Here is a 24,001-nt window from a genome sequence, read left to right as displayed (position 1 = left end):
GTCAAGGGACATATATGAAAGGAAGATATCTGTCAAGTGTCATCTGCGCCAATTACACGACACTATATAGGTCTAGCAACATGATCCTGAATATCAATACTTAGAAATTTGTGAGCAGGGTTAAGGAATCTGGCGTTAATTTCCATGGGTCACAATGAGATCTGCATGGTGAAACGTGACTGACAGTAGGTCAAATTTAACGTTACAGTAAAGTGCTGTGATGATACGAAGACCTCGACAGATAAATGATGCAAAAAAAAAATGAAAAGTTTCCAATTGACAGCATATGGGTCTATTCCCTTTTCCCGGCTCTCTTATCATTCCCTCCCATCTATACCTTCTCATCCAAAGTAACCCTAGTAATCCTCTGTGAGACTGGTTCTATCCTATCTTACTTGAGCAGAGAGGGAGAGAGAGAGAGAGAGAGAGAGAGAGAGTAGGTGTGCATGATCTCATGCTCCTTCAGCTCAAAAACGACACTTGCAGAGCTCATGCGGGCTAGCTTGATGTGATTAGGCAATCACTTGGCCCTCTGAACTAGTTTGATATTTGTTTGTTTATTTAGGGTTTTTCTTCTTGAACAGTTAGAAACACGTAACATTATATTTCAAATGTTCACATATGACGTCCACCAATTTTGATTTCACAATTAAGAAATATGGGAAACCGATAGAGGCATCTTAACTAACGGCAATATCAGTGCAAACGTATGAATATCTTTGCTACCTATAACTTTCTCGGCTACAGTGGTATTAACCAAAAGATATAAATAGTAATATTCAGTATAGACTATAGAGCAAAGCTTCTTGTCGTAAGCAGAGAAAATGTGTGAAGTTTAACCACATGTATTCCTATACGGTTTCCTTGGCGACATATTGTCTTTATGGATATCCAATTATTTAGAGGTGTGGGAGCTTATTTCAAATAATATTTTCACCATTTTGCTTCAAATTTCGCTTTCAAGATACAATTTTGAAAAGTTGACAATGGTAGAAAACGGTATCTCATTCCGACTGCGTCTGGCGAATGAAACAGTTTTTAGTATTTTATACGTGGAGGGAATTTAGTTTTTCGTGTATGCATGAAAGATGTAAGTGAAGTTTGCTTAGCTGTATAAAATATATTAACCCACGTTAGGCAAGAAATCCTGTACCCCTTTTTAAAAAATTACGTTTTATGCAACAATAACAGAGATAGACAACAACAGAATTGCAGCTGTTTCCATGGCGACAGAACCAAAAAGTGTCATGAGCTTTTTACCCAGTTGGTTCTTCCCAAACCTTTAAGGAGGTCATCCTCACTTAGTCGAGCAGTAAACCAATAAGTGCATTATAAGCCTATTTTTTTTTATTTATTTCTTTCTCGCTCAGTATATCGTAAAAAAATATGCTTAAATTAACGAAACACTGAATACCAACTTAGTCGAACAGTAAACCAATAAGTGCAATTATACGCCTATCTTGTTTTTTCTTTCTTGCTCAGTATATCGTAAAAAAAAAATATGCATATATTAACGACAGAAAACAGCGCAAAACAGACTAAACCGCGGAATTATAGATTTAAATGCCTCTTGTGCTTCCCATCAAGTGTATTTCCTGCCATTGAAATCGGCCGACAATGCATCAGGTAGTACCAGTCACGATTCTACCAGGAGTTCAGTTCCTTCATTTCGTTCATTTCCAACACTCTCACTTCGGATGAGAAAGAAACACTCGTTGACAAACTTGACAAAAAGCATCTACGACTATTTTAAGCCATTTAATCTGCTGGGCTCTATCGTAGCCGTAGTTCATGTGTCTGAAATTAGTAACGATAATCGGTGCAACTTTATCAGGTACAAATATTCTCCACCAAGTCTGTAAGTGATGCTTTGAAGGCTGAAGTGGTTGTATTTGGCTAACTTTACTGTTTGTACATATGAGAGAGAGAGAGAGAGAGAGAGAGAGAGAGAGAGAGAGAGAGAGAGAGAGAGAGAGAGAGAGACTGGTGTCTGCTGTGCCGCAGTCCTATTGCAATATGAATATTATATTCTGCATCTCATCCGTGTTCAAAACTGGTAGTGATTTCTATAATAATAATAAAAGTCCTTATCAATATTACTCAAGAATTTCGTTTATAAATTGCCTTAAAGATTTCTCTGAACGGAAAATCATTAGCTTTTGTACATGTCTACGTTCTCCTCAGAAGGGTATCAAAAAGAACACACATAACTGCTACATATGTCTTTATGAGGACTCTGCCTGACATGTGAGACGCTAGTAGGTAGGTACAAATATTTCCTAGTGTTCCATGAACCTTAACATTGATCTACACTAGGGTTAACGAACTGCTAAGTGTACGGAGGGCTTGCTAACCAAATGGAATGCTCACTACAGCACTGGATCGTCGTTGTATGCAACACCCCCGCCCCCACCCCACCCTGTCCCCAGTTCCCTTTCATACAGAAAAAAACGATCATTAAGTTTGACATGTATTAATTATACTAGTGACAAGTTGACTCTTCCATAACTAATGAGTACGTATACGTTATATATGAGTTTATATTTGCTAAACGATGTGAATTGAGATTTTAGCTAACAACAAACTATCGTTGTGTTTATGATAGTACTGTAGCCGACTTAGTCATTCCCAAGATTTATAATCTAGATGTCTCCATTCCATATCCATCTAGATTGTAACTATATCATTAAAAAATACTTAATTACTCCTGTTTCATGCAATAAAGCAAATTCACATTACACCTGCAGGAAAAAAAGCACGAACACGCACCCACTCAACCACTAAAAGCTTAGAAAGTTGGAAGTAATGCTTATGCGGTGTAGCGGTTGACCTTGAGCTTGTAAAAATTGCTCATTTTTTATAAATAATTCTGAATTCTCCGTCTCACGTAGACCTTTATTTGTTATTTCAACAGGATGTAACGTAAGTAAAGTTCTACGGTCGTTATATAGGTCTATGGGCCAACCTCCAGGCCAATATATATATATATGACTGGTAAATATGAGATCCCATGCCAGGACTGTGACCAATCTTACATCGGATTTACAGGTAAATCACTTCCCCAGAGATTAATACAACACAAACGGTCAGTTAGGTATGGACAACAGAACTCGGCTATTTTCAATCATATAAATGAACATAACCATAGAATAAACTGGAATATGTCACGTGTAATTTATAGCAGCAACTGCCGGTACAAGAGTCAAATGATGGAATCGGCCTTAATAGAAGAAGCAGGTAAGAACATCTCAAAAGGGAATTGGACATCCGACATCGTCGACGCAGTGTTCATTCAACCAACGCTTAAGAAGATTAAAGGAAGATTATCAGCGGGGGTGACCTAAATTGGCTTACTTGTGGACGAATCTCTTGGTATAAATACCACCTTTTCTGTAAACTTTTCTCATTCATATACCTGAAGAGAGAGACAGCAGTCTCTGAAATATAGTTACTTTTCTCTCTACATTATATGTTTTTTATGGGCTCCTTTTATTAGTATATATTATATATATATATATATATATATATATATATATATATATATGTGTGTGTGTGTGTGTGTGTGTATATATATATATATATGCAAAGATTTAAGTAATTTTTCCAGACAAATTAACGTCAATATAAACTATGAACCGCTTTGTTGATAAAGTGCTTTGTACTTGTGCATTCTAGTACTTGCTAGTTAGTCATTTGCATATTTTGAAATCTTAAACCGATGTTTCGTCTAGTTGCAAAACGAATACTTGTTACGGCTAGTTTTGCAATTTGATAATACTCATGAGACTTCGTAGAGCATTTATATCGCCAATTATAACCGCCTCACTGGGATTACTGTCGGAATTCAGTCATTATTAACACAGCCCAGATACCACCAAGTTCATGTACGAAGCTTAATATCGAACGGTCATGAATGTAAAATTCACAAGCATGAGTCTAGTCACAAACTGGACCCCGAGAAATTCTGCTTTGTTTTCGGTGGCATTCTTTTTTTTCACGAAATATCTAAAAATTTCAAAATTTACATAATTCGCAAATATTCTAAATCTCAATGATTTTCAAGTAACAACAAGATATCTTTGTAAAAAAAAAAATCGTTTCTGTTACTGAATAGCAAATGTTTTAGTTCATCATAGTTAGAAATTTCTGACATACTATACATGTTCATGCTAATGCTTACAAGTGGAATGCAGGAAGGAGGAGAGAGAGAGAGAGGAGAGAGAGAGAGAGAGAGAGAGAGAGAGAGATGGGAGTTAGGCATGCAAACTACCACATGCCATTGCGTAACGTCATATTAAGATTCTTAAAGGTAGTGTCATACGGGCTTGAGTAAACATGGGCGATAACTTCCAATGCCCAGGACTCACGCACACACACACACACACACAGACACACACAATTACAGCTAAAATACCTTGCTTTTATTAGTCTTACTGCGGAGTGTGACCCTAGAGAGAGAGAGAGAGAGAGAGAGAGAGAGAGAGAGAGAGAGAGAGAGAGAGAGAGAGAGAGTAAACATTAAACAACATTTCATTGAGCGAACAGAACCAAACAATTTATCGTAACGTTTCGATGTGGCAACGAACCCGCGTGCTAGTAACGTAAAGATATAGTACTACTTTCACGGTTTTCTCACCTTTTCTTTGAAAATAATTCTAGACTCAATTGTCGTGATGGTCTGATCGATCGGCTTAATATAGTGTGTAAGGAAATGTTTGATTTTCGTGCAAAATGAATAGTTGTAGTGAATACGTGTTCAGGTTTTAACTTTGACCCGTGTCCAATGACGGTTTATTCAAAGTAGTTTCTGAATGGCTTTTAAATCAGTCTATGTCTAATCCGATTTAAAACGGCCAAAATTACTCTATATCATATTGACTTTCCGCATTTTCTTTGAGTTGCACTCTTGGGTTTCACGGTCTACTGAAATTCATATAGACCCAGCCGAATCTATTTCATTCTACAGTTTTCATGTTAAAATATTTTCCAAAACAATGGATAATTTAAAAACAACGAGCCAAGTACACCACTTTGTTTCACAAATAGTATGCTAGACCTAGTATAGTCTTGTTATGGAACTAAGTTCAAACTTGAATATTGTATTGCTGCGTTTCTAAGCTCTCCAATTATAGTGTAACAGGTTGTTCACTGTACAAGCTCTTTCATCTGCTGTTTTGTGGTTGTTCACAAGAAAGAAAATCAATTAGAGAAAACCAATTGGTAAAACATAATTTATTGTGGAATATTGAAGCAGACTGTCCCTTTCTTTTATCACTTACGTAGTCATCACACAAGATATCAGCCCAGGATTTTGATTAACCTGGCCTGAATTAAGCCAACTAGGGCCATTGGGAGCAGTAGTTTTTGAAGGTTATAAGAGGACTGGGGTACCGTGCAGTTTTGCTGTAAGATTGTTAGATAATTATACTCTGACTGAGTGGGTTGGGATGAGTTAACCTAGAAGTAAGGGTGGGGAAAGAAGGATTATTAATTAAGGAAAGCATACGATGCGGTTTTAAATGCAAGGACTCTTTATAATCTTTTAGGTGTAACATTTGATAACAAATCAACTTTTATAACGCATTTACGTTATAATGGCTCCTATCTCTCTAAACAAGAAGAAAAGGGGGGTAACTTGTAGAAATGTTTTCGAATTATTCGTGATGAAACATCGGTGTTTTTAACTCATCTTATTCTTAGGGGTACCGTTCTTCGGTGTGCATAGACGCAAAGTGAATTGTTTGTTTGTCTAAAATGTTCTTCATCAACAAACATCTGCAGTCTTGTATGAACCTTTTCCTGACCAGCTGGTTTTGCTTGCGGTACTAGGCACGCTGCTGCAAGTAGTGCATCATTTTATATTATTATGATTACACGGGTTTAATGTTAACCAATTCGCCAGTTTTATTTTGGCTACAACTAAAATGTGGAATGGTATACCTAGCGCAGTTGTAGACTTTAATGATTTACACATGTTTATGGCTGATTTCTCTTTGGAGTCCTCTTGGGTTAATAGTCTGTAGTTTGTGTATAATGACTAATGAACAGAAGATATAGGCCTATTGATAAGCTTATCAATAGTCCTATCCCTCGTTTGTTCATTAGTCATTTCCTTTTATTTACTCTTTATTACTAAATAAAACATCAAAAATACCTTAAGCATAGTAACCAAATACATTATTGTCATATATTGCTTCTTATTCAGGCCCCTATAGGTCCTCAGTATTGGTTAGCGCTGACGGTTTTCCCCCAAGCCCTCCTACCGCTAACCCCCACACCTATAACGTTAATGCTTGCCTGTCATATACTTTCTCCCAAACCGACAGGAACGGCCTTCACGCAAATCAACACAATAGAATTATGATTGACGTGCTTTGATGACTACACAGCATAATATTCAAGAATACAGATTTCGTTCCATTGACCTTGTCGAAAAGCAATGACTATTAGTCTAAGAATGGGTCTAGGCTTATGTCACCAGTGATGATCTACACGGGAAAGTTTTTAACTGGCCTTGTATCATAAATATTCGGTATTTGTTTTCGTAATGGTAGCAGAAAGTGCTTCACCATGCCTTCCGTAGCCCTATATGCCATACTCTGAAAAATGTAGGTGTCTGAAGTGGTGGTTAAACGCCAAGGTCACTTGCAATTTATTTATCCACAGTTCATGTTTAATTTCAAAAGGCTTCTTTCAATTATCTTTTTAAATCTACAATGAAAACCTTTACTGTTTTGCCATATTGACAAAAACCGAATTCTGTTAGACCTACCCACGTTCCATTGACGTACCTTGTGATGTGAATCACATCATGTGATCACGTTTTTTTTTTTAGTAGTACTAGTGGGCGTGTCCTCAGAAAGAGAGAGGGAGGGGGGGGTGTGAGGTGTTCTTATTTCCTATGCATTCTAGGTGTAGACAGACAGGAAACAAGTAACGGTCGATCATCGTATGGCGAAGAAAACGTAATGCGCAGAAGAGGGAGTAAATTTGGAACCTGGCACTCCGTGCGACCTGTGGCGTAGCCTATAGACCGCGGTTTACAGTAGGAAAAAGTTCTGCCCGTGTAACGAGACATCTCACCCGTCTTTATGGTCTTATTGGTGGCAGGGACGCACAAGAAGCCGACAGAAATCATTCGCTCACTATATTTTGTGGCAGATGCGATTTCACATCATAGGTATTCGTGATCGTGTAAACACAAGTCAACATATGCTGCAAAGTAAATTCATTTTTAGTAATGTTCTATTTGAAAATTTCATATCTCTATGCAATAACTTGGTGATGACGTTATTTCTTATCCTAAGAATATAAAGAGAATATTGTAAACATAGGCACAAGACCATTCAACGAAAATTGGGGAGTTTCCTTCATGTACTTCATCACGTCAAGTAATCTTGTTTATTCCATGATAAAAAAAATGCATGTACCTCATTTATAGTAACACCAGCTCGTGCTATCTAGAAAAAAGTATAACATTATCAGATAACTTGCTCAACAGCCGCCCAATAATTGTCACATTACCGTCTTCGAGGCGTCTTTTGTCAACTTGTGAGAACCCAACTTGCGCAACTATAATTACAACATGCCTGTTGAATTTGCAGTGATTCGAAGCTCACCCTTACCTGGTGTGGCTTCAGTTTAGATTTAAAACAAAATGACAATGAATACATTCACGTGATACATGCATGACCTGTGGCAAAGGTGTTTACCTTATCACCTGAATCCGTGTTGCCTAAATACGAAGGCGGAACACATTGTCGTAGGACGCCGTGAGGTCATCGATAAATGAGGAAGCATCGGTTTTGAAAAATTTTATGTGAACTTGACAATCGTATAATATACTTTGCCTGTTTACTCTGTTTAAGCTGTGAACTGTCAGATATAAACCACCACATGTACCTAATAATCCCCCTGAAATTGTTGTTTAAGATAATGGTAAAGAATAATAATAATGATATAAAAAAATGTTTGGGCGAATCTTCATTCCACTGTCTGAGTTAGAGGCCATCTAAAGTAGTAATGTTTCTTAAATGTACTAATTTCGCTTAAATTAAGTTATTTCGAGTAATATATCTAATACTTAACTATGTCGTGTCTAATGTAGTACTATTATTAATAGAAAAATAGTAATCATTATGAATGTAGATGTATTTAAAAGCATTTCACTTGAAGAGACTTAATACTCAATGCGGCTGTTTCCTCACGGCGGTGCGTGGCACGTAGCCAGACATTGTTTTTGCGTGACAGTACCACTGGGAGGAGCACTTACGCAGGTCATGGAGAAAACGCTCTCGTCCGTGCCTTGCCATTGCTATGTAGTCGCTCGTGTCAATGTCTAAGAACAGAAAAAGAGGATATTCGATGTCTAAGAACAGAAAGAGGAGATCTTAACGAGGAGGTAATAACGAAAAGCCGAACGAACATGCCAGTGGTGCTCGACAGACTCCCCCTGCCAAATCTCACCTGGTACACGGGGTTCAGTTTTTTGTTGTTGTCCTTCTCCGTGTATTATGCAGGCGTCCAGGTCGCCCAGAATCCGAACTGGAAGGAGAAGTTGCTCGAGAAACACAACCGCTCGGACGTGCAAGATGAAGTGTCCCTCTACCACGTGGAGGATAATAGGGCGCAGGAACGGGAGATGACCCCTTACCTCATTCCCGAAGTCATCAGTTTCATGTTCCACGAACAGCTTTGCATTTGGGTGAGTAAGGAGCCTGGTCGGGGCTCTGCTACTGCTACTGTCAGATTCGGGGGTTTCGTTTAATGCCAAGCTACAAGTTGGTCTTTAGGCTAGTTTTTACCTAGGTTATTTTTACAAGGTCCTGGTTTGTAGGACCTAGCCTAACTTGCTAGGTAGCCTATAGCTAGGCAAGTTTGTACTGTCATCTTCATGTGTTCTATTATATGAAAAAGATCAATCTTAAGGGCTGCTTTTGTGTGGTTTTTGGTTCAAATGTCATTTACCTACTAACTCCACAAATCCTGCAGTAGGTTAGGTACTATAAATGACAGGCGGTGTACCATACCGTAGACTACTTTATAAGTAAAATTCTACCTTACACCATAATCACAGTTGGGAATTGAAAATGTCAGTTTCCTAAGTTTTAATGTGAGCTTTGAACGTTTGTGACTTGTAATTTCGCTGTCAAGTTTTACTTTTAATACGAGCGCCACTGCCATGTTAAGTGTCATCCCCCATTTGGATTAACTGGTAATTCTACAGAATAGTTCCGCACAGACTGCAAGGAACGTAACCGCGGATACGACACCCACTAGTGATTGGGGCATCCAATGTAGTATTTCGCCGTGTTTAGTACTGGCCCCTGGGGGTTAATTACAGTCGTCCAAATAAATATTACTTAAAATTCTTGTTCAGGAGGTAAAACTGCAGAGAAAACCGCAACTGCCATAGGCTAGGCCGCCGCGGAATAGTACTGTAGATCTACTGATTAAATGATAAACTAAACAAAAGATGGTAAATGTTTCAGTAACCGTTAATTTGTGATAGATTTGTCCATGATTTTTGTAATCACGTTAAAGAGACTTGAGATCAGTGTAAAAATTCCAATATCAAATGAAGTACAATAGGCTAATATCCTATTTTGTGCAGGCTATAATATTAAAAGGCTGGGTTTTTGTAAAACTGTGAAACGTATTTAAACATTTCTTCTTTTCAGAAATCTTTGGAAATGTGTAACCAAGATATTGATCAGTTCTTGCAAAGTTATCCATATTTTGTGTGTACTGACAGGTCTTTATATCTGTACTATATAACATGCTGTTACTGCCTAATTGCACATGTAAAGTTGCATGTGTTTTAGAATATATTAATTCTTAATTAACTAATGTTAGCCATATAATTTAGTATTGTTCATCTTCTTGTGTTTTAAACAATAATAGTTTGCATATGTGGTGGTGTTGTGATTCCTCTCTAGAGGTTTATTGACAATATTACACTGCAGTAAGTCACTTGTCGTGTGTTTGACTAAGTTAGCCTAGTTGTGCCCAGAAATTATAAACAATTAGGGTTTAGTGACATGTTTGTCCTGTAAGTTGGTTTTACAGTGTTCAAATACTGGGATTATTAAAACTGATAAAATACAGACATACAGATAGCTTTGATATGAATTTGATAGTTTTTTATCATATGATCAACTCATGGAAATTACACATACACACCCCCATGACCAAATTGATGTTGAATCTCAGTTAGGACCTATACCTTTAATGATAGGTTATTGAAATTGTATTTTTTGTTCCAGCTGTTACCTCTTATTGCTAGGCCAGATTAATTTGTTTAGCTAACTATTGTAGTTTAGTCCTGTCTTAATCATTAAACATGGCACAGGCAATTCCATGATAAATAAGTATAGTATCCAGAGATAGTTATAATTTTTGGCTAGGGGCTTTGGTACATGAACTTGTCATTTGTCAGTTTTCGCAATTCAAAATGGGACTAAGTTTATGTCTTGACTATTTTGTCTTATTGATTCATCTTTTATGAATAGTTGTAGCTGCTGTAAAGGTACAACTGTACATCTCTTATGTTAATTTATAAGTGAACGTTGGAAACCAGCAGCAAGTTATCCAGTTGGACACTGTTGCTACCAACCAGGGGCGTGCACAAGTAGCGGACTGGGAGTGCTTGAGCCCCTGCCCTTTTTCTTCATAGCTAAGGTGCCCATGTTGTCAGAAATAATAATGTAATTTGATCATATTATACTTAGGATTATATCATACATTGATGTAAGTTTTGAAAATTACAGAAAGTCCTTTTTGTTTTTCGTTATGGTTAGGTTTTTATTATTAAAGAATAATGCAAGGAATATAGGTCATGTTAAAGGAATTAATGATGATAAGTCTGCTTTCTGTAATGAAATTTATTGAATTTAGTGGATTTTAAGACTCACATTAACCTTTTAATATTTCTTCTTTATATCTATATTGTATATTATTATATAATGTAGCATATAGAACATGGCACATTTGATTTTCAAGACAAAGGGAGTGCCCTTCTGAAGGTCTGTTTATGCCCCTGCTACCGACTAATACTATTATTCACTGTAACACACTTAGCCGAGTCTAACTTGTAGGGAAGGTGACAACTTCTTTGTCTTTAAGCAACAAACTTAGCCAGTGATAACAGTGGCCAGCTGCCATGCCACCATGATGACAGTGTAAACCACCAAATAAACTTACATTGCATAGTGGATCTGTAAAATATGCCAGTATGCACTCCCTCCAGCAATAAATCTCATTATTCTTTTTGATGACCTACATTAAAACAGTATAAACCTGTTAATAATGTAATATGCTAAGAAAAGAGACTGACACTATCACTGTTGTATATGAAAAATCACTACATTTGAAAAGTAAGATATTCGCCGAAGAGTTCAATATGGGTAACAGTGAGACAGTTGATTTATGAAGTGTGCACATAACTAAAATCTCAACTGCAATAATGATTAAACAATTTCTTTTCATATCAAAATTTTCATTGATTGATAAACTTTAGGGATCATTTAAGCCTAGCTTTAGTATCTGTATGCATATTAAAACAAATATATGATTATGATAAAAAAAACTCATATGACCATAGAACAGGGATTTAACAATTTCATCTAGACACAATGCAGAGAGTGTTAAAAAATTTATTCTTTAACTTGCTTTTTCAGGTATACTGTATTGGAAGTGGTTACATTAAAGTCAACTTGCATAATGACAGCCCAGAAATTGTGTGGTAGATTAACTTGTATTATCTGGAAACAGATGTTGGTTTTTGGCTGTTGCCATTCATTCTTGTATAAAGTTTAGATTTAAGTTTGTAGTTATTGTTTTGTTGTGCTTCAATGTTATGTATAATTATAACTGGTAATTAGGTAGTCATTCATTACAATATTTGTTAATCTTCTTTTCAGACCCTAATCAACATGGCATACTGTGTTCTCATTCTTCTTGGAACCCTCATCCAGCGTCTGGTCTTTGGAGAACTGAGAGTATCTGAGCAGCAGCATATCAAAGATAAATTTTGGAACTTTGTTTTTTATAAGTTCATCTTCGTATTTGGTGTTATGAATGTTCAAGCAATGGAGGAGGTTATACTTTGGTGCTCATGGTTCAGTGTCTTGGGATTTCTCCACCTTTTGGCACAGCTTTGTAAAGATCGTTTTGAATATGTAAGTATATGTGATTTTTTATTTTATATCATACGTTAATGTAAGTACAAACTATAGTTTTACATCTTCCCTAGTATTTTTAATCAATTTATATTTTTCATAGCTAACAAACCTGAGGTCTTAACAATAGGATAATCTAGCACTAGCTGGAAACCGGTAAAAAGAATCAAAGATTGTAAAATAAGGAATCTGTGGCATCTGGCAAATCATCCATATCCGAGGTGGATGTTTGGCCATCGATGAAGCTTGGATCCCTGCGATATGCCGCTCGGATCCCCGCGATATGCCTGTCTTTCTTCCAACTCAGGATATGAGGGGCGGCTATGAAAAATACAAATTGATGAAAAATTTGTCATGTGTTCATGCGGCGGAATAAACCTTAGGTCTTAACAATTGGATAGACTTATACTTGGAGGGAGGTACAAGTATCCGGAACCAGCTGGGGATTCAGCTTGCCCGGCCACCCTTCCTAGAAGATCGAGTTCTAAGGAAGGGGGTCTGAGCCTGTGAGAGAATAGATAAACGAGTATCTAAAAACTCAACCTTCTGGGATGAAACACAATGAGAGATGTCTAGATTCATTGTATTAGTGGAAGGTAAAAGGAATTCTCTGTTTAAGCGACAAATCATATATCCCAGAGGGATTTGTTACCACTCCTCTCTCCCCATGTTAGGGAGAGGAGTAATTGCTATTGAGAAACATTTGTTATTTGTATAGGAACAAATACTGCAACCATTATGGCTTCCACACACTCCTGTGTCAGACCAGTTCCATGGTGCTGCCATGAAGTTAACTCTCTTTCGTGGAAGTCAATGCAAACAGGAAAAGCTGTCTCAGTCAGATCTATTAACTATTGACGTACTGGTTACATGGAGATCAATTGAGACTACTCAAGACCAGAGTAATATCACACATTGCATATTTGAGTTCTTTTGTTGAATAGAAATGTACAACACCACTAATTCCCAGGATGAAGGGGTGTCTGAGCCTTTAAGGAGCATGATCAAACCAAAGTTGGCCCTGCAGTTCCTGAAAGCTGAGCCAGAAAGACCTTTTCATTTCTGTGAAAGAAAAGGATATCCCATAACAGCTCACTGCCATGGCCCACTTGTCCCGGTAATCTGCTGACGAAGGTCTCCTGAGATAGCTATGCATCTGGCCTGCTGCTTTGCGAAAAAACCTTCTCGCTTTCAGGAGATACGTGACAGCCTGCGGCCGTGAAGCAACAAAGATTTTATCGCTTGGTGGAATCTTCCACATGAGGCTGGTAAGGAAGGGCCCATGAAGGATTTCTCTCAGAATTGCTAATAGAAGATATATTAGTTCTGGGAACCACTCCACCTGTGTACACAGGGGGATCACCAAAGGCACCCTGAAATTTCTTGGGCTCATAAGCCCACTCAAGCCCTGATGGAGCCAGCAGTTTACCCTGTCCGGTACCTGACAGATCCCGCAGATTTCTCTGCCTAGGACCTGACGTATCTGGCAGACCTGAGGGAATCTACTCTGGAGATTGTGCCAAAAATGCTAGAGAGCGTCCTCTGTCTGAGGAAGAGGATCCTTGACTCCCAGTTTCTTGTTACAGTGAGAGGAAAAGAGGTCCAGCATTGGTCATCCCTAAGTAAAAAAAACAGTAAACCACTACTTCCTGCTTCAAAGACCACTGTCTGGAATATTGGTCATCACAATCTTCCTGCTTGGAAGTAGCTTACCATGAGCTCTTGACTGTCAAAAAAAAAAACGGAACTGGCAGCAGAAAGGAATTTTCATCTCAAATGAACAATTCTTAAATAGAAGACTTCTAGAATCTGTCACCAAGACGAGACTTAACAGTCTTCAAAATGCTAAAAAGATAATAGAGCACTCTATGGGGATGTCCTGAAACAAAAAACTCAGCACATATTCTCCAAATCTCCTACTGTAAACTTTTGCATGACAAAGTAACTGCACTAAAGAACTGACAAGTCCTTGAGGTGCCCAGGAGACATGCATCTTCAACAGTAGCGATTTCTAATAAGGTTATATATACCTTATGATGACCTACAATCAGTATGCTATTTGTCAGAGGAGTCGTCGTATGGTGATAGGTCCCGGGCCCCTTTCTAGGCTAAGAACCATCATGGCAGTGTTCCAGAGCAACACAGACAGAGCTAGGATGGATCCTATGAAATTCAAAGGTAAGGCCACCAGAATACGAGTTACATTACTGATCTGGTAATTCATACTGAGAAAGATTAAGCTAGGAATCGAACCTAACCTAACCCAAAGCCAACTTCTTAAAGCATGGGAAATCTTGCATAATCAAGAACTCCAACACTTTGGCTAGTAGAAATATGTTTGCTCAATCTAGGCTAGAACTAGGACTCAACACCTGGGCTAGTATAAATATGCCAGGGAAGGTTTAACTAGCATACCCATTAATTGCCATTCTAGGTTAGCCTAAGAACTTATCCCTGTAGGCCTGTTATGCCAGAATCCTAACACTTACACCAAAATAAAAAGGAAGGTTCTAGCCCAAACTATGCTAGTTTGTAAATTAACCACTTGCAAGGTTAAGAAATTTAGAATTTAGCTAAGCTAAGAACTAAACCAATTATGCTGAGTTAAAGTAGCTTTGACTAGTTAAGTTAGGCTAAGCCACCACTTAGACTATGTCAAGGTAGCTTTAGACTAGTTAGACTAGGCTAAGAACTTAACACTTTCATATCCAATTGACATAATAGTACATAAAATTACCCTACCTCCTTCCTACCCGACTGACGTAGCGATTTCCATAGGCTAGATCATACCTTGGACCGTGTAACTCGGGTATCAATACTCCAGCCAAGTAGTTCCTGTAGACAAGTGTGTTTGTTTACATAGTGACGTCACGGGAGATCACTTTTCCAATATGCGCTTTATCAATTTTTTCACCAGCTGGACTTATTCGTTTTCCATTGTTTTATATGTCGATATTTAGAGAATTTTGTTGGCTTTCTCATAATAAAATAATTCATTCACCTGACTTTCATAGTTTTCATACAATCAACTTACCTGTCAGATATATACATAGCTAAGACTCCGTCGTCCCCGACAGAAATTCAAATTTCGCGCCACTCGCTACAGGTAGGTCAGGTGATCTACCGGCCTGCCCTGGGCAGCAGGACTAGGAACCATTCCCGTTTTCTACTCATATATTTTCTGTCGCCGGTGGTATCAACATCGTTGCTGCCACCTCTTGACTGGAATTCGCTTTTCTAGACAATTGATCATCTTTTTGTGGACTTTTGGTGACGTACCTGGATCGTTGTTTTGGCATTCGCTACTGTGGACTGGATTTGGACATGCTTTTGATTTTTCTTCAAGAATGTCTGATTCAAGTGTTTGTGTGAGAATGTGTGTGAATGTAGGCTGCAAGGTGAGGATACCGAAAGCTTCGGTTGATCCTCACACTGTATGTCGCAAATGTAGGGGTTTTGATTGTTCTATTTCTAACACCTGTCATGAGTGTGAGAGGTTGAATGTTGAGGAATGGAAGAGACTAACTTCTTACTTGAAGAAGTTAGAAAGGGATAGAGTCAGAAGGGCTGCATCTAAGATTGCGGGTAGTAGTACAAGGCCTATTGAGCCTTTGGATAATTCTAACTCTTCTCTTAATTATGATTCTGTATCAGGGCCCTCACTGGCTTTACATTCAGATTCGGCCTCTGAAATTGCTGAACTGAAGGCTACTCTTCACAGGATGAGATCCAAAATGGCTACCATGAAAGGTAAGGACTGTGAAAGTGATTATAGTGAAGTGAGTGTCCCCAGTGTTGTGGAGGGGGCGTCTGACCGTCTCTGCGACGCTCCCAGGCCTAGACCTCTTCCAAGCTCCCAAGCCCAGAGGAGAAGGAAAGTCGAAAGCCGTACGGAGGTTGTGGAGAATTCCCCCCGGTCAGGCGTCCCTTCAGCAGGTGCTGTATATAGACAGACTGCTCAGGACCGCTATCGGAAAAGCGTCCTCAGAGAGTGCTTCTCTTCGTCCGCTTCTCCCTCTCCTAAACGAGGGTGGAAGGATTCGGACTTGTCCAGGCCCCTGAAAAGGCACTGGAGAGATCCTGTGTTGGATTCAAGCCCAGAACGCTTTTCGGAAGAAGCGCCTCCTTCCATCAAGAAGGCGAAGAGGGTTTTGACGTCCCATGATGTGGGCAAAACGCCTTCGAGGTCTCCCTCTCCCGTTCAAGAAGACGCAGGAGTGGCTTCCAAGAGGATCATTTTGGCGGTGCAGGAACAGCTATCCGCCTTGGTAGGAGTCCTTTCGAAGGATCCTCCTCGTAAGAAAGACGTGAGACTGCCGGTCAAGAAGACTCGTCTTCCTTCTCCCGCCAGGAGTGAGGCTCCTGTGGGACGTGAGTCTTTTGAGAATGACTCGGATAGAGACTCTTTGGACGATTTTGATTCGCCAGACAAGCGCGTCGCGCCAGTCAAGCGCGAGGCGTCCTACAGACGAGAAGCGTCTTCTAGGATTAGAGCGTCAGACAAGCGAGAAACGCTTTACAGGCGCGAGGATACTCCCAGATGGGATACGTCTGCCATACCAGCAGCTTCAGCCGAGCGCGAGGTAACAACCAGGCGTGAGGATTCAGCCAAGCGCGAGGCGCCAGACAAGCATCTAACATACAAGGATGTGGCACCAGAAAGGCGCGAGACTCCAACCAGGCGCGAGGCGTCAGTCAGGCGCGAGAGCTTTGAGAGGCGCGAGACACCAGTCAGGCGCGAGGCGCCAGCCAAGCGCGAGGAGTCAGTCAGGCGCGAGACGCCAGCCAGGCGCGAGGATTCTACCAGGCGCGAGGCGCCAGCCAAGCGCGAGGAATCAGCCAGACGCGAGACGTCAGCCAGGCGCGAGGCGCCAGCCAAGCGCGAAGAGCCAGCCAAGTACGAAGAGCCAGCCAAGCATAGGAGCTCTTTACACTCTCTTAGCCCCTCTCCTATTAGGAGTTTGTCTCCCGTAGAGAGAGTTTTTGAACAGGAAGACCCGGAACGGGAAGGGGCCTCTCCTTCTGATCCGATTTTGGAAGAGGACTCAGAGGACGAGTCTCACGGCAAAGAAGGACTGTCTAACTACAAAGTTTTGACAGCTCTCCTACTCCAGGAATACGGAGATGCATTGATCCCTGCCGCTCCTCCTTCGCCTCGTTCACTTTTTTCATGCTCTAAGACGCCGAAATCGTCGGCTTTCTTGAAGATGAGACCGACGATTTCTATGAAGAGAGCTCTGCAATCGCTGGATAGCTGGATGCTAACTAAGAAAGAGCTAGTAAGGACAGTGTTTTGCATGCCTCCCGCTAGAACTCACGGGCAAGAGAGGGATTTGTACCAGACTGGGGAGAATATGGGTCTCACACTCCCAGCTTCAGCTGAAGCTGACTTTTCCAGTCTGGTAGATGCATCCAGGAGACATAGCCTTCACACTGCTAAGATTACTTGGGGTCTTTCAGAGTTGGATCATCTCCTCAAGGGACTTTTTCACATTCTAGAAGTCTTTAACTTCCTAGATTGGTCCCTTGAGTGATGTCCAAGAAGGCTCATGCCCCTGAAGGGCTAGAACCGGACGTACTCCTTGCAATTTTGTCATGTATTGACAAGGCGGTGCAGGACGGCTCAGGGGAAGTTTCTTCCTTATTTGGAGCAGGTCTCTTGAAGAAGAGATCTGTTTTTAGCGCTTTCTTGACGAAAGCAGTATCACATTCGCAAAGAGCAGCTTTGTTATTCGCCCCTAGGTCTGATTTTTCTGTTCCCTTCACAGTTGGTGAGGGATATTTCCCGATCTCTGACGGAGAAAGCGACACAGGATCTTCTCCTGCAATCTTCCAGGAAGAAGAGACCAGTGATGGTGGGAGAAAAGAAAGGGGTGTCTACTCCTGTTCGGCCCTTTCGAGGAGGCCCTCCCACTAGAGTACCGCTAAAAAGGAAAACGACTGAGAAGAGAGGTCGAGCCTCGTTCCGCCCCTTTAAAAGGGGAAAGTGAAGTGGCGCTCCTCCAAACACCAGTAGGTGCCAGGCTCCGGGGATTTGCGGAAGCCTGGACTCTCATCGACACAGACGCTTGGTCGATGTCGGTGCTTCAGAAGGGATATCTCATTCCTTTCCTGGACAATCCTCCCCTGACGTCAACTCCGAGGGAATTGTCCGCCAATTACAAGGACCCTGTGTTGAAAGATACTCTTCAACAAATGGTGGATCAGATGTGGGACAAGAGAGCTATAGAACTAGTGCTGGATCAAAGCTCCCCAGGGTTTTACAATCGTCTTTTCTTGGTTGCGAAAGCCTCGGGGGGCTGGAGACCAGTTCTGGATGTCAGCGCTCTGAACAAGTTTGTTCAGAAACAGAAGTTCTCCATGGAAACCTCTGCTTCAGTCCTTGCGGCTCTTCGCCAAGGGATTGGATGGTGTCTCTGGATCTCCAGGACGCCTATTTTCACGTCCCGATCCATCCTTCGTCGAAGAAGTACCTCCGTTTCATGACGGGGGGAAGGATCTTCCAATTCAGAGCCTTGTGTTTCGGCCTGTCTACGGCGCCTCAGGTTTTCACGAACCTTTTGAAAAAATGTGGCGAGATGGCTTCATCTGAAAGGAATCAGTATATCTCTATACCTAGACGACTGGCTTATCAGAGCAAAGTCAGAGAAAAAAGTGTTTGGAGGACCTGACTGTGACACTAAACCTGATAAAGACATTAGGATTACTCGTGAACCTCGAGAAGTCCCAACTGATCCCCAGCCAGAACTTGGGTCTATCTGGGGATTCGGATGGATTCTCGGGGTTTTCGAGTATTTCCTTCTCAAGAGAGACTAGCGAGAGGTTTAGAAAAAGTCTCTCTCTTCCTAAGGAAGGAACGTACTTCGGCGAGGGAATGGTTGAGCCTGTTAGGGACCCTTTCCTCGCTCGAACAGTTCTTTCATCTAGGAAGACTTCATCTCCGTCCTCTTCAGTTCTTCCTCAGAAGTTCGTGGAACATGAAGACAGGACTCCTCTCGGACAGTTTTCCCATTCCAGATCTGATGAAACGCCATCTAGAATGGTGGTTACTCCCACTGAGGGAAAACAAGGGTACTTCCCTGGAAATACAGAGCCCAAACCTTGTATTGTTTTCCGACGCGTCGGAAAAGGTTGGGGAGCAACTTTGGGAAAGAGAGAAGTGTCAGGCACTTGGAATGCTCTTCAAGTGTCCTGGCACATAAACTGCAAAGAACTGTTGGCTGTACACCTAGCTCTAAAGAGCTTCGAACCGTTAGTATGCAACAAAATAGTACAAGTGAATGCGGACAATACAACCGCTCTGGCATACATTCGGAAGCAGGAGGTACTCACTCGTATGCCCTTTACGAACTCGCAAGAGACCTGCTGTTGTGGACATCGCAAAGGAACATCTCTCTATTGACGAGGTTCGTTCAGGGAGTAAGGAACGTGAGAGCGGACAGGCTGAGCAGGAGGAACCAGGTCCTTCATACCGAATGGACCCTCCACTCAGACGTTTGCCGCAATCTCTGGTCTCTTTGGGGGACTCCTCATGTCGACCTCTTTGCCACGTTCCTCTCGAAGAGACTGGAAGTCTTCTGTTCAGTAGTGGAAGATCCCAGAGCTCTAGCAGTAGACGCCTTCCTGCTAGATTGGTCTCAGGTAGACGTTTACGCATTTCCCCCATTCAAGATTCTGGGGCAAGTGCTCAGGAAGTTTGTGACTTCAAAGGGGACAAGAATGACCCTGATAGCCCCCTTTTGGCCAGCTCAAGAGTGGTTCCCAGAGGTACTGGAGTGGATAGTAGACTTCCCCAGATCCCTTCCACAAAGGAAGGATCTTCTCAGACAACCACACTTCGAGAGGTTTCATTCAAACCTCCCCGCTCTCGCTCTGACTGCCTTTCGACTATCGAAAGACTTGTCAGAGCGAGAGGCTTTTCTAGCAAAGCAGCAAGCTCGATCGCTAGAGCCCGGAGAACTTCCACTATCCGGGTTTACCAATCCAAGTGGGAAGTTTTTAGAAGGTGGTGTAAGTCGAAGAAGTTGTCCTCCTCCAGTACCTCTGTAACAGAAATAGCTGATTTTCTGTTATTTCTGAGAGAAGAATCGCAGCTCTCCGTAGCCACGATAAAGGGCTATAGGAGTATGCTATCGGCCGTCTTTAGGAATAGAGGCCTAGATTTGGGAAACGATAAAGATCTACATGATCTGATTAGGTCTTTTGAGACCAAGAAGTCTAAGATTACTTCTCCCCCTAACTGGAATCTAGACATAGTGCTGAAGTTCTTGGCTTCAGAGAGATTTGAACCCCTACATTTGGCCTCGTTTCGTGATATAACGAGAAAATGTTTATTTCTTTTGTCACTGGCGACGGCGAAAAGAGTTAGTGAACTACACGCCCTTAGTGACAAAGTCGGGTTCAATATAGATTCAGCCATCTGTTCCTTCAAGGAATTATTCTTGGCGAAAAATTAAAATCCTTCGAATCCCTGGCCGAGAAACTTCGAGGTAAAAGGATTATCGGGTCTCGTCGGCAGGGAACCGGAGAGGTCTCTTTGCCCAGTAAGGGCGTTAAAGTTTTACTTACAGAAAAAGGAACAGTTGGGAGGTTCTAGACAAGGTCTTTGGTGCTCAGTGAAGGATCCATCAAGACCTATGTCTAAGAATGCTTTAGCCTTTTTTGTCAGGAACGTAATTACAGACGCTCATAAGGCTTGCACGGATGATTCTTTAAAACTCCTGAGAGTAAGAGCTCATGAAGTGAGAGCGGTGGCGACGTCTCTCTCTTTTCAGAGAAATATGTCACTGAAGAATATCTTGGAAGCGACATATTGGAGATGTAATTCTGTGTTTGCTTCTCACTATTTGAAGGACGTGCGTGTGACCTATGAAAAATGTTTTTCCTTAGGTCCTTTTGTGTCTGCGGGCACAATCCTGGGTACAGGAGCTGACAACAATCCTTAAAAATTTTTTTTTTTTTTTTACTACTTAAGTCTAATAGATATGTTCTAGACTTTCTGCTGAACAAGTGCAGATACCGCACAAGCGGCCAGTCACTTCCGTTCAGTAAGGAACTCTTGTGATATCTTTTAATAGATGAATATTTTTTTTTGGAAAATTATTGTGTGCGTGTGCAATTTGGTTTGAGTTACGGTTGTTGCGAAGAGTTGGGGATAACTCGGAGCAATTTTTAATACTAACATGGTGGTTAGGATCAGGTGGTCGGGATTGGTGTGCTCCTTAATAAGGTGTATTGTCATATAAGTGGATCAGCACCCATTGACAAAGTCCTTTCAGGCTCTGCCGAGTAAGTGGATAAGACCCCTTCGGCAGACCCACAAGAATTCTTGGCCATAGATCACATATCTCGCTAAAGTTTCTTGAGGTGATGCAGACTACGGGACAAACACCCACGAAGTCTACCACCTATCAGGTAGGAACCAAGGTTTTTATTTTATACCTACAACAGATGTTGTTTACCTGTCTATTCCAGTAGTAGCTGTCTCTTACCCTCCACCGAAGGGTGCCAATCAGCTATGTATATATCTGACAGGTAAGTTGATTGTATGAAAATGATATTGTTATAATACAATAAAGTTTCATACATACTTACCTGGCAGATATATACGATTAGGGCCCACCCAGCCTCCCCGCAAGGAGACAGGTGGAAGAGAAAATATATGAGTAGAAAACGGGAATGGTTCCTAGTCCTGCCGCCCAGGGCAGGCCGGTAGATCACCTGACCTACCTGTAGCGAGTGGCGCGAAATTTGAATTTCTGTCGGGGACGACGGAGTCTTAGCTATGTATATATCTGCCAGGTAAGTATGTATGAAACTTTATTGTATTATAACAATATCATTTTTGGGTTACGAACGAAAATATAAAAATATGTAAAAAAAAAAAAATTTTTTCGTTAAATAACTCACATTTTTTCGTATTTAGAGGGCTGGGACTCTTATTCTGACTATTCCACCATAAAATGTAAACATTTAGAAAAAAGGACAGCAAAATGAGTTTTCTAAATAATTATTTTTTCGCACTGCTGAGCGCTCCCAGACACCTTGGGTCTCAGGTAGGCTCAGTGCTCAAATTATACAGATAGGAAATTGTTAACCACTTAGCCTAGGATTAGGATCTCTTGAACTAGTTAGGCTAGGCTAAGAACTCAATCACTGAGACTAGGATAAGGTATCCTTGAACTAGTTAAGCTAGGCTAAAGACTTATAAGTTAGGCTAGATTAAGGTAGCGTTGAAGTACCCCTGAACTGGTTAGGTTAGCTAAGAACTCGACTACTTAGGCTAGGTTAAGAAGGCTTCTGAATTATCTAGGCTAGGCTAAGACCATACCCACTTAGGCTAGGTTGTGTTAGCTACTTGCCAGGTAAGAATGCAATTACTTACTCTAGAGTAAAATAGAAAGGCCAGCATTTCCTTACCTTCCTTCTTGAAGTGTCTTGGCCTAGACCCAAGTATCTAACCATAAAGTATGCTTGAATCCCAAAGAAGGCCGGATGGATTGATTGAATGAATCCGTCGTCTGTCATTTGCACAAACGTTCTAAATAACCTTTTGGTAGGTCGTCATTGTTTGTCAAGATAACTATGCTTCTGAACACAATGTAACTTGAAGAGAAGGACGTGGGCAATGGTACACGTACGTACGTGTACGTTAGTATACATTGAAGGAAGTTGGTGTACGGAAGTGGGCATGGCACTACGTGTCCTTGGATGATGGTATACAGACGGATGAAAATACATATCAAGCAGCTGGATACGTCCTGAATCTTGTACATGGACAAGCGATGGTCAATTATGTATATAAGCGATGAACTACGTACACAGACCAGTGATGACACCCGTACATGTTCGTGTCATGTGGAGCGAAGCTAGTTGGAAAACCAGTGAGACAATTGCTCTAAGAATGTCTTCCTTCCACTAGCTCCACTGGCAACCTCACGAATGCGAATATGTGGGGAAGAACACGACTTTGTGACGCAGAAAAAACAAAGTAAGGGGTCCTGTCTCTCTGAAGGGGCAATACTCTCTTAGGAGATGGACCAGCCTATCACACATAACGCAAGCAATGCCGATGCAGAGTTAAAATCATATCTACTGCAACAGCATCTGTCCCAAGGATGTTCAACATGGCAACAAGGAAGGCTTGTCTAAAAACATTGACGTCCACAGAACTTCTAGGCTGAATAAAGAGAAATAAAGCACAGGCTGTGATAAAAAAAAAATCTGCTTGGAAAAGGAGAGTGAAGCGAAACAATGCTCTCCAAGGTGGTAAAAGAAAAGGCTGGCATATTGCGGGGATTCGAGCTTGGTTGATGACCATACGCCTTGGATGTGCTTGAGTTGCCAGATGCCACAGATTCCATGTTTTACAATCTTTGATTGTTTTTACAGGTTTCCAGCTAGCGCTAGAAGATTATCCTGTTGTTAATGCCGAATATTTGTTCCTCGTATAAAGAAATTGACATTTCAAAGGTAATGAGGGTACCAATTATCTTAATCTTGTTGAATGGATATTGAAATAGTACATTGGATCTATACTACTCGTACATTGGATCTATACTACTCATATTTGCATTAAAGGAAACGAAGACACTGATAAAGTAAAAAAGTTAATAGATTCAGGTAAGGAAAAGATTTTTATTTAATAAAAATATGTGACCAATATTCCTCATTTTCCAGATTATCCAAATGATAGATATTTTTGAATTTATAAATGATTAGTAAAGCACATCACTCTTGGCATAATGGGAAGCATAAGGACACATTTATGGCCAAGAATGCTTTTCTCAATGCTTGTAAACTTTAGGATGAACTGTATCCAG

At 40.8% G+C, this 24,001-nt stretch overlaps 1 protein-coding gene across 1 annotated transcript in view; it reads left to right on the top strand.

Annotated features, from left to right (window-relative positions):
• Positions 1 to 8,159: 8,159 nt before the first annotated feature.
• The window catches only part of LOC135195523 (E3 ubiquitin-protein ligase AMFR-like), an 83,475-nt gene continuing 67,633 nt past the window's right edge, over positions 8,160 to 24,001 (top strand). Inside the window, exons 1-2 of the mRNA XM_064221762.1 lie at positions 8,160 to 8,704; positions 11,922 to 12,179. Of these exons, the coding sequence (XP_064077832.1) occupies positions 8,426 to 8,704; positions 11,922 to 12,179 (537 nt within the window). The 5' untranslated portion in view covers positions 8,160 to 8,425. The remainder of the gene's footprint in view (positions 8,705 to 11,921; positions 12,180 to 24,001) is intronic.

The sequence above is a fragment of the Macrobrachium nipponense genome, chromosome 16 (genome assembly GCF_015104395.2).
Source record: "Macrobrachium nipponense isolate FS-2020 chromosome 16, ASM1510439v2, whole genome shotgun sequence".
In the NCBI taxonomy this organism is placed as follows: domain Eukaryota; kingdom Metazoa; phylum Arthropoda; class Malacostraca; order Decapoda; family Palaemonidae; genus Macrobrachium; species Macrobrachium nipponense.
The sequence above is the reverse complement of the archived record's forward strand: the minus strand, read 5'-3'. Positions and strand labels throughout refer to the sequence as shown.